The sequence below is a fragment of the Miniopterus natalensis genome, chromosome 1 (genome assembly GCF_054644295.1).
Source record: "Miniopterus natalensis isolate mMinNat1 chromosome 1, mMinNat1.hap1, whole genome shotgun sequence".
Lineage (NCBI taxonomy): Eukaryota > Metazoa > Chordata > Mammalia > Chiroptera > Miniopteridae > Miniopterus > Miniopterus natalensis.
In genome coordinates this window covers 115,155,376-115,173,584 of record NC_142081.1, presented here as the reverse complement: position 1 = coordinate 115,173,584, position 18,209 = coordinate 115,155,376, and the positions used below count along the sequence as shown (strand labels likewise).

The following is an 18,209-nucleotide window of genomic DNA, read 5'->3' as shown; positions in this document are numbered from 1 at the left end:
TCCTTATGGCTTAAACTGCTTAACCTAGCATCATAGATTAAAATGTTAACTGACCCAGTGTTGCTCAGTGGTTGGGCATCGACCCATGAACCAGGAGGTCACAGTTTGATTCCTGGTCAGGGCACATGCCTGGGTTTCGGGCTTGATTCCCAGTAGTGAGTCATCATTGATGTTTCTATCTCTCCCTCTCCCTTCCACTCTGAAATCAATGAAAACATATTTTTTAAAATGTTAACTTTTAAACATTGATATGTTTATGATCACGTAATATAGGTTTGTGTTTTTTAACAATTTTAAAATCGTATATAAAGAAGTCTTACTAAAAAGATCAAGGGAAAGGCATACAGGAGATATTTTTCAGAACTTATCAGTTCTTTTTAACAAAGTACAAATAATATAAAATGTGTTATGGAGACAGGGCTTTGAGTTAGAATTCACATAATAATAAATTCGGGCTAAAAATAGACTCAAGGAAATGGTGTTAAATGTTTAGTAGTTGCTGTGCTGTGCTTTATTCTCTGGTATACGACTTTGAGGGCTCCCTTACAGGAGAACTGTACTAATGTGATTAGATTCTTAATTATTAATTTAAACAATTTTTAGTTAATATAGTCCACAAATGGAAATCTCACAATGGAGCCAATGCCAGCCTTTTTGGGTGGACTTTTTCACCTGCCTCTCCACCTGGTGGAGGTGAGGTCCACATGGGAATAGCTCTGAAAATTTCCAAGCCCTCATCTGGAAGGACCAGGACTCTCATTGCTGATGTCTTCTCATTGTTGGATTTGGATGTTGATTCATCATGTAAGACTTCCATCTTTAGGAAAAATTTAATAGAAATAAGAATAATTTTTACCTCCCCAAATTTTCCAAATTAGAAATCAAGCTAGATTTGTTGTTAATTAAACTTTTTATTTTGAGATAATTACAGATTCATATGTGGTTGAAAGAAACAATACAGAAATACTCAGTTTCCCCTAACATCACACAAAACTCTAGTGTAACTTCACAACCAGGAAACTGACCTTCATATCGTCAAGATACCTAACATTCCTAGACGACAGGATCCCTCTGCTGCCTTTTATAACCACACCCGCGTCCCTCTTCCCTGACAATCCCTATTCTGTCCTCTAGGTCTATATCAAGGATGTTACAGAAATGAAGTTGTTTTGGGATTGGCTTTCTTCACTCGGCATAATTCCCTGGAAATTCATCTAGTGACTAGATTTTTTTTTAAGTCACATGAAATCGATCTATCCCTCCGGTTATACCAGACCAAACCTGAAGCCTCATGCAGGCAATAGAGGTACACTGCTTTGGGAAGATCTGTAGCCTATGTAATCTCAAACAGATTTTAGAACTATTAAAATGAGCCTATCTTCATCCTGGTGAGGTGGCTCAGTTGGTTGGAGCGTCGTCTGGTGCACCAAAAGGCTGTGGGGTCAACTCGCAGTCAGCACACATACCTAGGTCGCAGATTCGATCGCCAATTGGGGTGTGCACGGGAGGCAACCATCAATGTTTTCTCACATTGATGTTTCTCTGTGTCTCTTTCCCTTCCTCTCTCTTTAAAAATCAATAAAAACATATCCTGGGGTGAGGATTAAAAAAAAAGAGAGACTATCTTCTTTCAGAGAGTCTGTGTACCAGCAAGAAAGACTGAGTAGTGGGACAATATATTTCAGACTCTATGCTTTCACTCTGATAAAACTCAACATAAGAGGTATATTTCCACTAGATATTATGTTTAAGTTTGTTTTTTTTTTATTTGTCTTAAACATTATTTATTTTTAGGTTTTGTGTAGCATACGCTTTAAAGTGAAAGTAGAATATTTCCAGTTACCTCATTCAATTCTTACAACTCTGTGAGACTGATATTTTTCCCGACCTTACAGCTGAGACTTAGCAAGATTAAGTAATGTGCGTAGGTCACATAGTAACTAAATCACAGAGTAAGGACTGGAGCCAGGACTGGAATTAGGCCCTGAATCAATGTGAGCCTCAAAGCTACATGGTGCAAAAAAGGAATAGCTTTGGTATTGGTTCCTTAAAAACCGTTGATTGTACCACTGTAGAAAAACAGATAAGCCAAAAGAACAAACAAGTGTTAATGTTTTGCCAGATCAATGATTTTTGCTTAAAATTACCTCTTTATGTTGATTAGTCTTTGATACAAGTGATGAATCAGAAACCTAAATAAAGATACTTTTTTAAAATGTAAAAAAACCCCACCTGGCTTTAGCAAGTAAAATTTCCTTAAATATGTAGTTTCATCATATTTCGAATTAAGGATTATAATTCATGTTACTAATGTGAATTTTTATGATACATAATGAGTTAACAGTGCATTTCTCCCCTAAATGTTAGGTCATGATACCATTACGAAGGCTTCAAAAGGAAAGTTTTCTTATATGCTGAATTCTAAATTCCATATTTTTCCATCAGCTCTTTTGCTTTAGAAATATAGGCATTCATGGCATCTTCCTTTGATAATCCTAGAAAGATACAAACAGATTATCTCACTGACAGATGTATTGGGAAGTTACGAAAGTTTGTTGAACTTATTTAAGAATTAACAACCTTTTTGGAGGTTCCATGCTTCCCACTTAGCCTTGCCTTTTAAATCTAGCATTCCTGGACACTCTGCCAAAAGAAGGATAGACATATTTTCAGGTTTACTTTTTACTCTACGCTCCTATAAACATTGTTCAAACAAAGTATATCACTATTTGTAAGATGACAATAAATACCAATATTGATGTCTCCAATTACAGATTGTTTGTAGAGCCCGTAGAGTTCCTTCAGTTCTTCATCATCTGGTCTTGTTTTCAGCTTCCTCACATCTTCTGCTGCCTTATCAAAATCAGCCTAAAGCAAAGGGGGAAAAGGCACACAGTGCATTCGCTAAGTTTATGCAGGCCCATCTGTTTGGGGGCTTTTACCACCAAGCAGAGGAAACTCAGAGGAGCAGGGGGTTTCAAATGGAAATGAACTACCGCTGCTCTGGCTCCACCAGAATTATCATAACTTAGTCATCGACACCACTCCTGGTACTTACTTGTTATATACACAAGATATGGAAAACAAAACATAATTCTGAATACTGAGAATGTTCAATTTATCTACGTTTAAAAATTGAAGATAACACAGTAAATGGAAAAATATCCTATGTTCTTCAATTGGAAGAATTAATATTGTTAAAATGTCCTTACTATCCCAAGTAACGAAGCAACCTACAGATTCAATTCAATCCCTATCAAAAGTCCAGTGGCATTTTTTACAGAAATAGGAAAGATCCTAAAATATGTATGGAACCACAAAAACTCCAAATACCCAAAGCAATCTTGAGAAAGGAAATTAAATCTGGAGTCATCATGCTTTTTTATTTCAAACTATAATACAAAGCTATATTATTCAAAATAGTATGTACTGGAATAAACACAGGCATCTAGGTCAATGGAATGGAATAGAGAGACCAGAAAGAAACCCATGCATATATGGTCAATTTAATTTACAACAAATAAGCCAAGAATATACAGCGGGAGAAAGACAGTCTCTGCAATAAATGGTGTTGGGAAAACTGGGCAGCCATATGCGAAAGAATGAGGCTGGACCACTATCTTATACCATACACAAAAATCAGCTCAAAATGGATTAAAGAATTGAACATAAGACTTAAAACCATAAAACTCCAAGAAGAAAGCTCTTTGACATTGGTCTTGGAGATAATTTTTTTGGATATGACACCCCAAGCACAAGCAACAAAAGCAAAAGTAAACAAGTGGCATTACCTCAAACTAAAAATCTCCTGCACAACAAACGAAACCATCAACAAGATGAAAAGGCAACCTACCAAATGGAAGAAAATAGTGGTACCTCAGTTTTTTAACGTCTCAGTTGATGAACATTTCAGTTTACGAACGCCGTAAACCCAGAAGTAAATGCTTCCGTTTTCGAACATGCCTCAGAAGTCGAACCTGCCACACAGCTTCCGCTGAGTGCAAGATCCTGAGGCCTACCTGTCGGCTATTGAGTTCTGAGCACCCATGCAACATGGAGGTGATATCTGGGCTTATTTGGTGGCTGTGTGCAGTCAATCTGTGCTCATTTCATCTCAGGAGCACTCTCGAAACCAATTTGTTTTTGTGACTGTGTGCAATTTGTGTTCATGTCATCTCAGGAGCCCTCTGCCAATCACCCCTTGCTGTGGGAAATGGATGAAAACTGCAAAGCCAAGAGAATCACTAGCAGAACAATAGAAGTGAAGAAGGAAATTATTTCCAAACATGAAAGTGCTATCCATGTATTGATCTGGCAAGGCAGTTTGGCATGGCCAAATCTACGATTTTTACCATCTTCAAAAATAAAGGAGCCATTAAAGGAGCCAATGTTGCAAGAGGTGTTAAGACACAAGACAAAGGACACAGACAATTGAAGAAGTGGAAAAATTGCTTTTCATATGGATAAATGAAAAACAATTGGCCAGTGACAGCATTTCTGGGAGCATGATTTGTGAAAAAGCTTTACATATGCATGCTGACCTCATCAAAAACACCCGTGGAACAAGTGCTGAGACTTATATTTTCAAGGTAAGTAGAGGGTGGTTTGAAAAGTTTAAGAGGAGAAGTGGCATACACAGTATGGTGAGACATGGTGAAGCTGCCAGTGCCAACAAAGAAGATGCCGACCAATTTGTTTTGGAATTTAAGGATTATGTAGAAGCAGAGGGTTTCCTTCCCCAACAAGTTTTCAACTGTGATGAGACAGGCCTCTTTTGGAAGAAAATTCCAAAGAGGACCTACATAACAAAGGAGGAGAAATCACTGCCAGGACACAAGCCCATGAAAGACAGGCTAACCCACTTATTTTGTGGGAATTCAAGTGGGGATTTTAAGTTGAAGCCCTTGCTAGTCTACCATTCTGAGAACCCCAAGGTATTTAAGAAAAACAATGTCATAAAAAGGAAATTGCATGTGATGTGGAGGGCAAACAGCAAAGCATGCGTAACCAGGCAATTTTTTATTGAGTGGGTTCATGAAGTGTTCGGGCCAAGTGTAAAATAACACCTCCAAGACAAAAATCTTCCAATGAAGTGCCTGCCTGTTATGGATAATGCTCCAGCTCACCCTCCAGGTTTGGAGGACGAGTTGATGGAAGAGTTCAGTTTTATCAATGTAAAGTTTTTGCCCCTCAACACAACTCCATGCATCCAACCCATGGACCAGCAGGTCATTTCTAATTTTAAGAAGCTTTACACCAAAGCACTGTTCCAAAGGTACACAGAGCTAACCCTCAGAGAGTTCTGGAAGAATCATTTCAATATCCTACATTGCTTACATCGCATAGACAAAGTAGGGAGGGATGTGTCTCATAGAACAATGAAATCAACATTGAAGAAATTGTGGCCAGAAGCTGTCCCTGAATGGGTATTTGAGGATGTTGAAGAGGATGCTCTTATTGTTGAGAATATTGTGTCTCTGGGAAAGTCCATGGGCTTGGAAGTGAGTAGTGATGATGTGGAGGGGTTAGTGGAGGACCACAGGACTGAACTCACCACAGAAGACCTTCAAACATTCTGACGGAGCAGCAATGAGTGGCAACCGAGGAACTTTCTTCAGAGGAGGAGGGAAGAGAAAGTGTTTCTATTGCACTGATCAAAGAAACGTGTGCAAAATGGGTAAAGTGCAAATTGTTGAAAAATGTCACCCTGATAAAGTTGCTGTAAATCATGCCACTAACACTTTTAATGATAATGCTATGTCTCACTTCAAACAAATTTTAAAACATTAGAAAAAGCAAATGTCAGTTGAAAAATTTTTAGTGAGGAAAAGATCCAGTGAGTCTGGACCAGGTGCCAGTGGTGTAAAAAACTCGAGAGAAGGAATGGCAGGAGAGGAGTCACCTACTGTGATTATGGAAGAGGGCTACAGAACACCTGAACAACTGTTACCTATTGTGATTCTGGAAGAGAACCACAGAACACCTGAAGAACAGTCACCTATTGTGATTACTGAAGGGGACCCCCCATCCAAACCATGACTATCATCATTGCAGATAAGAAAAAATTACATTTTCATTTTTGTCATCTATGGTACTATTTTTACATTGTTTATTTATTATTGCTTTTACAGTACAGTATATTGTGTTTATTGCTTTCATTGTGTGTCATTTTATGGATCTGTGGTATCATTAGATAGTAAAAATTCATGTTAAATTGCTGCTTTAGGGGCTGACTAAAGGTCTGTGACAGATTAATGCATTTTGCATTACTTTCAATAGGAAACCGTGCCTCAGTTTTCAAACATTTCAGAACTCAAACAGTCCTCCGGAACAGGTTACATTTGAAAACTGACGTAGCACTGTATTTGAAAATCATATAACTGATGGGGATTAATATCCAAAATACACATAAGGAAGTCATAAAATTCAATAACAGAAACCAAACAATCTGATTAAAAATGGGAGGTGGATCTGAATAGATATTTTTGCCAAAGAAGGCATACAAATGGCCAACAGACACGTGAAAAGGTGCTCAACATCACTAATCAGGGAGATGCAAATCAAAATCACAATGAATATCATTTCACACCTGTTAGAATGGCTCTTGTCATAAATGTTGGCGAGGATGTGGAGAAAAGGGAACCCTGCACTCTGTTGGTGGTAATGTAAAATGGTGCAGCCACTATGGAAAACAGTATGAAGGTTCCTAAAAAAATTAAAAATAGAAATATTATATGATCCAGAAATCCCATTTCTGAGTACTTATCTGAAGGAAATAAAATCGCTATCTCAAAAAGACATCTGCACCACCATTTTCATTGCAGCACTATTTACAATAGTCAAGACATGGAAACAACCTAAATACACTTCAACAGATGAATGGGTAAAGAAGATATATACATTAAAATATTATTCAGCCATAAAAAAAGGAGACAATCCTGACATTTAAATGCACCCTGAGGGCACTATACTATGGAAATAAGTCAGACAGAGAAAGACAAATACTGTATGATCTCACTTATACCTGGAATATAAAAAACAAAACTCACAGAAACAGAGAACAGATAGATGGTTACAGAAGCAGAGAGTTGGGGGGTGAGGGAAATAGGTGAAGTGGTCAAAAGGTTAAAAAAAATTATAACACATTTTTTCTATAAGGTAAAGCACATAAAACTTTCTATTAAAAATTATTTAACTGCATTACACTCAATGCAGCTTTCTCGATCACCCTCATGGACAATTTCTACACTTCTTCCTAAATCTACACTTCACTATATGTAATCGCTTTGCTACCAATTAATATCTTGTCCAGGGCATGTGCCTTTCACATTCTTCAGTATCAGTGTTATCTGTGCCCATTTAGTGGACTAGTTTCTGAGGGCAGTATTTCTGATTTCATTGTGTAGATTCCTTTCAACAAAATTTGTAAGACTTATTTCAATTGGTTTACAGAAAAGACAAATTGTTCAGGCAACTTAGAGCTGATTAGTGAAAAGAAACTGGCTTCCTGGAAACTTTGTATACAAATAGTCTAATAAACTATGCCCTCCCCTCATGGCTTAACTCGGAAAACTGAGACCTGCCTCACTCCCCAGGACCCTCAGGCTGGCCCAGAACCCTCAGCTCAAGACTTGGCCAGAAGCCACTCCCTTGGCATAATCTTCACCACGACAAAGTGCTCCTAGAAATTTGGTTCCTGTCTCCTTTTTAACCTCTTCGTGTATATACAAAGGCCATGGTAATTGTTTTCCTTAATAGAATTTTTCCATTCTTTATGTAAAATCATGTTTATTTTTCAATTACAGTTGACATATAATTTTATACTAGTTTCAGGTGTACACCCTAATGATTAGGCATTACATAACTAAGTGATCATTCCAATAAATCGCACACCCATCTGACACCATACAAAGTTATTAAAATATTAATGACTATATATTCCCTGTACTGTACTTTACTCTCAAGGACTATTCTGTAACTACAAATTTGTACTTCTTGATCCTCCTCCTTCCTCCTCCTCCTCCTTCCTCCTCCTTCCTCCTCCTCCTCCTTCCTCCTCCTCCTCCTCCTCCTTCTTCTTAAAAAAGACCCTTTAACACTTCATGTCATACTGGTTTGGTGATGATGAACTCCTTTAGCTTCTTCTTGTCTGGGAAGCTCTTTATTTGTCCTTCAGTTCTAAGCTATAGCTTTGCTGGGTAGAGTAATCTTAGTTACAGTTTCTTGCCTTTCATCACTTTGAATATATCTTGCCAATTCCTTCTAGCCTGAAAAGTCTGTTGAGAAATCAGCTGACAGTCTTATAGAAGCTCCCTTGTAGACAACTAACTGCTTTTCTCTTTCTGCTTTTAAGATTCTCTTTGCCTTTGACCTTATGCATTTTCATTATGATGTGTCTTGCTGTGGGACTCTCTGTGCTTCCTGGACTTATAAGTCTATTTCTTTCACCAGGTTAAGGAAGTTTCTGTCATTTTTTCAACTAGGTTTTCAATTTCTTGTTCTCTCTCTTATCTTTCCAGCACCCCCATGATGTGAATGTTAGTATGATCCCAGGGGTTCCTTACATTATCCTCATTGTTTTGGATGCTTTTTTCTTTTTGCTGTTCCAATTGGGTGTTTTTTGCATCCTTATATTCAAAATCACTGATTTGATTCTTGGCTTCACCTATTCTACTGTTGATTCCCTGTAAATTATTCTTCATTTCAGTTAGTGTAGCCTTCATTTCTGACTGGTCCTTTTTTATGCTGTTGAGGTTCTCACTGAGTTCATTGACCATCCTTATAACCAGTGTTTCAAACACTGCATCTAGTAGATTGCTTGTCTCCATTTTGTTTAGTTCTTTTTCTGGAGTTCTGTTCTGTTTTCATTTGGGACATGTTTTTTTGTCTAATTTTGGCAGCCTCCCTGTGTTTGTTGCTATCTATTAGGTAGAGCTGCTGTCTCCCAGGCTTGGTATAGTGGCCTAATGTAGTAGGTGTTCTGTAGGGTCTAGTGACACAGCCTCCCCAGTCCCCTAAGGTGGGCACTTGTTGTGTACCTCCCTTGTGGTCTGTGTACACCCTTCCCTTGTAGTTGAGCCTTGATTGCTGTTGGCATGTCAATGGGAGGGATTTACCCCAAGGCCAATCAGCTGCAAGGACTGGCTACAACCACCCACCACTGAACTCCAACCACCGTGGAAGATCGGCTGTGCAGGGGCTCACCCCACAGAGCAGGACTTACTTCAGCGGGGCTCTGGTGCCCACTGACTCAGCCCCTTGAGTGTGTCGCTTGTGGAGGTGGCTGAGTGGTGCTACTTTGATGTGGTCTGAAGCTGTCTACTGGGTCGGCTGGCACTGGGGCCTCCCAGGAAGTGTAGGCCAAGGTCAGCCACCACCTGTGTTCTGCCAAGAGCCACCTGGCATGTGCTACAAAGTGATCTGCAAACGGCTGCTACTTGTTCTGGGCTTGGAAGTGCCTAGGTGAGGCCAAGCTGTAAACCAAGGCCGGCTGCTGCTAGTACTGGCCCTGGGGCCACTTAGTGAGAGGTACAGGGCACACAGATGCCAGATGCTGCTTGTTTGATAGATTTTCAGAAAATCTGAAGCATGAGCCTCAACAGGCAAGGCCATTCGTATGGAAAAGCCACTGGAGACAGCAAGGATGATCCTGAAATTTGGGTGGGGCATGGCCTCAGGGAGTCACCAGAGTGGGGTAAACTGTGTAAGCCAGATTTATGGTGTCTCAGATATGGTGCCTGCCTGTGAGCTCTATGGCGAGAGGGCTCATCAAAAGAACAATGGCCTTTGCCAACACTTCAATCTGGGAGAAAGCTGCCCTGCCAGCTCTCACCCTAATGCCAGACAATTGATTTCCTCCCCATATATCCCTGGTGCCTTTAGAACTGTTGTCCCAGCATTGGAGCTCAGAAAGAATGAGTCAGAATAAGTCCAAGTGCATGGGTTCTTTAAGAGGAAATGCCTGGGACTCCAGCATCTCTCTGTCTCCCTCAGCCTCAATCTCTGCTGGCTTTTACAGCCAGAAGTTATAGGGACATCTCTTCCTGGCACTGGAACCCTGAGCTGGGTGGCTTGGTGTGGGGTTGGGACCCCTCACTCCTCAGGGGGGACCTCTGCAGGTGAGATATCCCACCTGCCAATTTTCATCTGTCACACGTGGGTATGGGACCAGCCCACTCCATGTCTCTGCCCTTCATACCAGTCTTGATGTGGCTTCTTTTTTAATTGCTTAGTTGTAGTACTTCCTTTCAGCCGGATTTCAGGTGGTTCTAAATGATGGTTGTTATGTAGTTTAGTTGTAATTCCAATGTGGTTGTGAGAAGTACCATGTTTACCTATGCCACTTTACCTAATGTTACTTGTTTTAAACCAGAGATAAGCAGGAATTGTCGAGTACTAAACAAGACAGTCTCAGTGAGGTATTGTACCCACACCCCACATTTTCTTTCTCCAAAGCCAGAGCTCCCTTTTGATCCAAAGACCCAAATACCTAGTAGAGAAAGCAGATAGCCCCACTGTAATTTCAGAACCCCAGTGATCTCAGCAGAGTTGCTGGATAAAATTTCCATCCAGCGCCAAAGACAGGACAGTAGCCCAACTGAATAGTTGTTCTGTAATGAACAAATATCACTTGCAAACAGATCAGAGTTTCCAACCTAAATAACCTTGAAAATGGCCCCATCTCCTAATTATTCCCTACAGGAGTCTGAGAAGCATTGGTGCATGTGACAATGGACAAATCCTCACCTCATCTTTCTGGATCTTTTTAGGAAATTATCAGCTCCATTATACATAACATCATGGTTAAAAACACAGACTCTGGCTAGCCGGTGTCAGTCAGTGGTTGAACAACCACCCATGAACCAAGAGGTCACCCATTCAATTCTCGGTCAGGTCGCATGCCCAGGTTGCAGGCTCAATTCCCAGTAGGGGGCATGCAGGAGGCAGCCAATCGATGTTCCTCTCTCATCTATGTTTCTATCTCTCTATCTATCTTCCTTCCTCTCTCTCTAAAATATCAACAAAAACATATATTTTTTAAAAGATTTTTAAAAAAGAATAAAGAACACAGACTCTGAAGATAGACTGCCTTGGTTTGAATCTCAGCTTCACCACTTCAGAGCTGTGTGACCTTGAGCAAGTTACTTAACCTCTCTGTTTCTTCATCTGGAATATGGGCCAATAACACCACCTATTTACAAGGTTGTTAGGCAGGTTTAAATAAGTTAACACATGCAAAATATTTAAAATAGTGCCTGGCATGTAGTGAGTGGTCAGTAAAGTTTAACTACTATTATTTTTATTATAAGGCTCTTTAAGAAAACAAAACAAAAACTAGTTCTAGAAAAAAACCTGAAAAAGTATTCACAATGAAGCAAGACATGAAAAATACTTTTTTATAATTTAACAAAGAATACAAAATTGTTTTTATACACTCAGCTTTGTAAGTAATACAGAAAAAAAATAAAGACTGGAAAGAAATATACTGAAATATATAAAAACTACCTTTGATTATTGGTAAGATTTCTGTTTTTTTAATACTTTGTATATTCTCCAAATCTTCTATAATGTACATGTATTGTGTCTATAATAAGGGCAAAATAAAAATGCTACATTAGTGGCAGGGCTTCCTAAGGGCAAGGCAAGGTAGGGCTATTCAGAGAGGCGTGGGGGGTTCTTCCCTTTCAGGTTTATCAGGCATCTCTGCTGTTTCTGTTGTAAGGTCTCACGCCCTTTTCCAATAACAGCAACTCAATTCCTTTTGGCAAACTAAGCCTGGATTAGAATTCTAAGGCTTCTCAAGAACCATGCCTTCCAGGAAGGAGTTTCTGGAAAATTGTTCTTCATTTTATGGACAAGCTAATGAATGTCTCAGACCCTGTCCACAGAGGAGTCCAGTCCCTGACACAGTTTCACAGGCAGTGTCAGGGGTCCCTGTCCCTCCTCCCTCCCCAGGTAGAGAAGCTCCTTCCACAGCAGGATCCAGGATCATTCTCTTTTTCCAGCATGCCCTTCCCTGGCACCCTGACTTGGTACATTTCTTCTCTATGGTGTGGTTCCCATGTGCCCTCCTCTGTGAGGACTTTCCCCATCCAACCATGATGAGCTCCAGTGCAAAGAACACTGTGAGTGACGCAATGCCATGGAATTCTGTGCAAGCAATGAACCTCCTCTGAGATTCGGCTTCTGCTGAAAAAAGATCCTATCAACCTCAGGAGAAAGGTGTTAGGATTAAATACAAAAGGGAACCCTAGTACATTGTTGGTGGGAATGCAGGCTGGTGCAGATGCTGTGGAAGTGTGGAGTTTCCTCAAAAAATTAAAAATGAAACTGCCATTTGACCCAGTGATTCCACTTCTAGGAATATATCCTAAGAATCCTGAAACACCAATCAGAAAGAATATGTGCACCCCTATGTTTATAGCAGTGCTATTTACAATAGCTAAGATCTGGAAACAGCCCAGGTGCCCATTAGTTGATGAGTGAATAAAAAATGTGGTACATTTACGCAATGGAATATTATGCAGCTGTGAAACAGAAGGATCTCTTACCCTTTGAGACAGCATGATGAGACCTGTAGAGTATTATGCTAAGTGAAGTAAGCCAGTCAGGGAAAGACAAGTATCACACGATCTCACTCATATGTGGAATATAATGAACAAAATAAACTGAGAAACAAAATAGCTTCAGAGACATTGAAGCATGTTATAGACTGGCAAATTTCAGAGGGAAGGGGGGTAGGGTGGGAAGAGATTAACCAAAGAACTTATATGTATATATGCATAATCCTTGGACAGACAATAGCGAGGTGAAGGCCCGGGGAGAGGGTGGGGGGGGGTCAATGGGGGTAAAAAGAGGGACATCTGTAATATTTTCATCAATAAAGATAAATTTTAAAAAGAAAATAAATATTTTTATTTTATTTTGTTGATTCTAACTGTCCAGAGCGCATCACTTGTATCATACTATTTAACACATGTATTGGCTAGGCAGCCAGGGATGAACAGGGCAGCCAGCTCTCAAGGAGCTCAGGGTCTCCTGGGAGACGAGCAGGTCAACAACGATCATGTGATATTTGGGTGCTCTGGGGACAAAGAGGAGGGAGCGGCAGCAGGTGTAGGAGAAGCCTTCCCAGAGGAGATAGAGCTTAGCTGAGCTGGAGGTCAGCAGCACTTGTGGGATGGACAGGAGCAGGGAAGGGTTGCAGGCAGCATGGACAGCATTTATTAGGGCCCAACATAAAGGCTGGGTGGGACTGAATATGTTTGTTCTCCTACATATCCACAATAGAGGAAAGACAAGAATATTCATCTTGGTATCAAGAGTGATGCCTTACAGAGTGTTGGCAGGTGGTACAGCCTTTGTGAACTCCTTGTTGAATAAATGAATATGTGACTATAAGTTAACATAGATGAGAAGCAGCTTTAAATGTACAGCTGTTTACATTTAACTCCAAAGCATTCTGGGCAAAAGGAAATGTTTAATAATATTCTTGTGCTACTGTGCAGCTGGGCTCACTGCTGTGGGGGAGGGATTTCTGCCTCTGTGGAGCTGATTGCCCTGGAGCCCAGTCCTCAACATCCTGGATGAATGAGTGCATGTGTGTCTCATTCCCTGGCAACTGTGGTGGAGAGTCTTTGAAACAACTGCCTTTAGGCCCCTCCCCAGACCCTTTCCTGTTCGTGTGTTCACCACAAGAACCCCTGGCCATACCCCTGGTATAGCAGTGACCCCAGTATCCCCACTACCACTCACAGTGAGTGCACCCTGACTTCCTGGAGATGGACACAGTCTCTTACCACCTAGGAGCACTGACCACCCTGGCCTCTGTGTAAATCTCCCTTCAAATTTCACCACAGCTGAAGACAGCCTCTGAGGATGACTCGCACCTACTCTAGCTTGACTTTCTGAGGCCAAAGAACATGGTCATCCACACACAGGGCTGATAACACCTTTGCAAGCAATCCTTTCCCACTGAGAAACTGAATTAGGAAGATCATAAATTCTCACACTCACAGAACTGCAGTTCTTAGGTCATACAAAAGTGTGTGTGGATGGAAAGGGGTTAGGTATGTGCCAATTGTAAAATCATGAATTCCTTAGCCTCAAAAAGATGTGTTTTCTTGAAGAAGCAGTCTGCCTTTTATTTTCATCATTTAAGAAAGAAATATGTCCAGTTTACAACACTGTCAGCTCGCCTAAAAGCTTTGCTGTGGAAGTAAACATAATCCTAAAATAAAAATTTGAGGTTATAACTGAATTAGAAATCCCATTTGTTTTGCCAAACAAACCTTAACAAAGTACTAAGCTAAAAAGGGAGAAATGTTTGGTGTGGGGTTTGTTGTTGTTAATCCTCACCTGAGGATATTTTTTCCACTGATTTTTTTTATTTTTAGAGAGTGGAAGGGAAGGAGGAGAGGGGAAGAAAGAGAGGAACATCAATGTAAGAGAGACACATCGATTGGTTGCCTCCCACACGTGGTGGGATCAAACCCGCAACCCAGGTACGTGCCCTTGACTGGGAATTGAACCCACTACTCCAGCTGAGACTCTAACCACTGGGAAAACTGGCCAGGACAAAAGTAAGGAAGTTTTGACATTGAAAGATTTGATTATTATTCATAATCCAATATGAATTATGTCATACATAACAGAAAAATGCCTAAAGGTTCAAGGACACACTTATCCTTATTTTATCGTGGCATTTAGCACATTCCAGGTAGTTTTAAATGCTCTATACATGCAGCCTATTTAATCTTAACAATCCCTCTGTGTTGGGATCCGGTGACGTGTCTGGACATGGTCCATACAGCCTGAGGGCATGGAGTCAGGGACTCAACCCTCCCCGCAGGTTCCTGTGAGGAGCTGAAATGAAGATAGTTACCAAGGTCTGGGCTCATGCAGGAGGCAGGATGTTTACTCTGAAAGTGTGTTTGTGCAGCCTGGGAAGAACGACTTTGTATCACCCTCACCTCCTTACCAGTTGTTTGTTACTCACTATATAATAAAGGCTTGAAGCCATTTGGGGTGCACCTCCTTGGAGGGCAGCCCTCCTGACCCCATGACTGTGTTTGTCTCTTTAGTTCCCACGGATCCAACTCAGGTTTGTTGTCTTTCAGGCTGGTTCCTGACACCTCTGCTCCATTTTTAGGTGAGGAAACAGGCACAGAGGGATTAAGTATGTCACAGGCTAAGAAGGGGTGAGGTTTGGATTTGAATGGGCTGGCTCTGGAGTATGCACCTTTGCCACCGTAACATAGTCCTTAAAGAATCATTAATGAAGTGAGCCATGCTCATTCCATGAAATTGTGTGCAGATATTTTTTTAAATTATATTTTAGAAGAATATTTAATGATGAGAAAATGCTGATGGCATAGTGTTACATAAAGGAACAAAAATGTATATACATATACATAATAGCATAATCGGTGTGTCTATATATACCCACATATTTGCACATATGTACATATACATGAACATGCCTGTGTGCACGCACGCACACATTCCTGGCACAACTGAGTAAACTCGTTATGTCAGCAGAGATCACCTGGGTGAAGGAATTTCTGATGGTTTTTATTTACTTTATGTTTGTCCTCTTTCCCAAAAGTTTCCACCCTGAACATACACATTTTTCATATATCAGAAAAATGGTATTTTTAATCGAAGTTTTACAGATATCCGCCCTTGCCTAAGAGAGCCCCTGGACATACCATGAGGAAAGGGGCGCGAATGCGACCCCAGACGGCCTCGCCCGTCGCCAGGAAGGAAAGGGGGGCAGAGCACGGCGTCCACACCCCCGCCCCCGGGGCTTGTGCCTACCAGGCGTTTACCCGTCCCGGGGTTCACAGGAGTTGCCACGGGGAGCCCGGCCGGCGGTGAAGGGCCGGCGCCGGTGCGGTCTCCTTTGCAACGAGGGAGCGCGGGCGAGGGGGGAGCGTCCTCGCGGTCAGCGCCCACCGCTCCCGAGGGGCGAGCACCGCGGGCGGCAGCTGCCCGGAGCGCCGGGTCCGAGACGCACCGCCCCCCAGGGGGCCACGCCCGCCCCACGCCCTCTGAAGCGCTACCCTCTGGGGAGCATGTCCGCCCGCCGGCCGCCCACCCTCTGGCTCACCTGCAGGGACATGGTCGCGGCACCAGACGGCTGCTGCACTCCCGACGCTCGCATCCCCGCGTCGCCGGGTCAGCCGCTCCTTAAAGGGCAGCGCGGCCCGCCCGCCGGCTCCCACTGGCCACCGGCCCCGGAGGGCGGGGCTGGGAGGCGAGCGGTCCCCGCCCCGCGCGGGGCGTCCGCCGTGGGCCCCAGCCCGGCCGCGCGCCAGGGTTGCCCGCGGCAAGTCAGGCTGCGACTGGAAAGGCGCAAGGAAGGGGGTTTAAATGAGTCCTCTCTCGGCTCGGGGCCTGATTCTTTCTCCAGAGGCTGTTGGCAGGAAAGCCAAAGAGGTCTCCCCTGGGCACGGACCGATTTTAATTCCTTTTCCATAGACACCTCTGTCCTCTCCACAGTTCCTAGAAACCTGGTCAGTAGACGGCGTTTGCTCAGACCTTTCATGTCTCCCCACCCGTCTCTAGAAACACTTCATCAGCAATGAAAAAGGCTGGTAGTTTGGGTCTTTTCTCCTCTTTATAAAGGAAAAACACATTCTGACCACGCGCTGCAACCACCTTTACTAGTTTTCAAAGGCACAGGCTACAAGCCGTTCAGACGGACCCCATTTTTCGGGGGAAACAAACCCAATGTCACTCCAAGTCTGCAGACACACAGAATGGGGTAGTGATACACATTTGATTAAATTTTCAAAGAACTGGAACCGCATTTCTCGGTCATGCGAGGAGTTAATTTCCGGCTCTTCATTTAAATAGAAACATTGTGCAGCAAGGTGAGAGGAAGAATTCACAAAGTCGGGGTCAAGAAAGTTACTGATTTGAAACATCTAATGATGAATAAAGACTCACAATGCAAGGGACAGAGAAGAAAAGCCTCAAAAAATGTTAGCTTGTTTTTGCACAAAACTACATTTTAAAAATATTTGCTACTTTTTCATGTAAACCCCTTGGTTTTTAATTTTCTCCTTGAAAATATTTTCATAGTGATATCAGTGAATTTCCAAGTAAAGAACAAAATGCAAATGTCAGAAAAACGTACTGGGCACGATTTTTGTGTTTTTATTTTCAAAATTCCTGGACGCTGGGCAATACACAGTAGATTCAAAGGCAAATAGCAGCTTCAGAACAGTGAGCGCTTCCTCTGCTGGGGAAAGCCCTGCCTATCAGCACATCAACAGGGAGATACTGCAGTGGGGGCCAGTATCTGGGTCTATCTGCAACGGAGGCATTTTGGCATTATAGCCATTTTAAGAAATCCGGAGAATGGGATGGGAAAGGTACTCTGCTCTGTTCTTTTCTCTAAGTCTAGGATCTTCTTTTAAGAGCTCTTCAAAGCATGTTCTTCTCTTGAGTTGCCATTCCTGGACAGAATACCAGAACTGTGGGTGTCTTGTCTCTAGGAGCAAGAAGGAGGAAGAGACAATGAAAATATTGATCTCCTCTGTCCAGTGATAATAGTATACTAGGTACAGTAGAAACTCAGTTTTCTGGAACCCTTGGGGAGTGAGTCAATTTGGACAGAAAAATAAGTTTATTTTTTTTACTATTTTATTAAATATTAATTATAAACCAATATATAATAAAATTTTTAAAATAAAAGGCACATTTATGAACCAACCACCAGTTTAAGAAATCATACATTACCTTCACCTTTATGACTCTCCTGATTCCATTCCATCTTATCCTCCTATTTGTTCATTAATTCATTCATTTCAGTCATTCATTCAAATAATTACTGAGTGTCTAATATAAGCCTGGCACTGTTCTAGGTTCTTGAGAAACATCAGTCAACAAAACTGCAACAATCCCTATTCTTGTGTTACATCATGGTAGGAAGTTACAGATAATAAACACTGTAACAAACAAATTGTATAGTTTATTAAAAGATGTTTGGTGGTAAGTGTTATTTTTATAAAGAACAGAGCAAAAGAGATGGAAAGTCTTGGGTATGTGGGATGGAGGAGGTGGCTTGCAGTTGTAAATGGAGTGATCAGGGGTCTCTTTGAGAAGATGACATTTGAGTAAAAACTTGAAGGTGAGAGAGCTGACCAGGAAGATCCCTGGGGAAGAGCTTCCCTTGCAAAGGCAGCATCCAGCACAAAGGC

The 18,209-nt window shown here is 41.7% G+C and overlaps 1 protein-coding gene across 1 annotated transcript; it reads right to left on the bottom strand.

Moving 5' to 3' along the window:
• Nucleotides 1-1,519: 1,519 nt before the first annotated feature.
• Nucleotides 1,520-16,199, bottom strand: ACBD7 (acyl-CoA binding domain containing 7). Its single transcript, XM_087825136.1, has 4 exons — nt 16,112-16,199; nt 2,751-2,868; nt 2,581-2,643; nt 1,520-2,495 (listed from the first exon to the last, which is right to left on the bottom strand). The coding sequence occupies exons 1-4, from the start codon at nt 16,163-16,165 to the stop codon at nt 2,422-2,424; spliced, it is 309 nt and encodes a 102-aa protein (XP_087681262.1). The 5' UTR covers nt 16,166-16,199; the 3' UTR covers nt 1,520-2,421.
• Nucleotides 16,200-18,209: the final 2,010 nt, after the last annotated feature.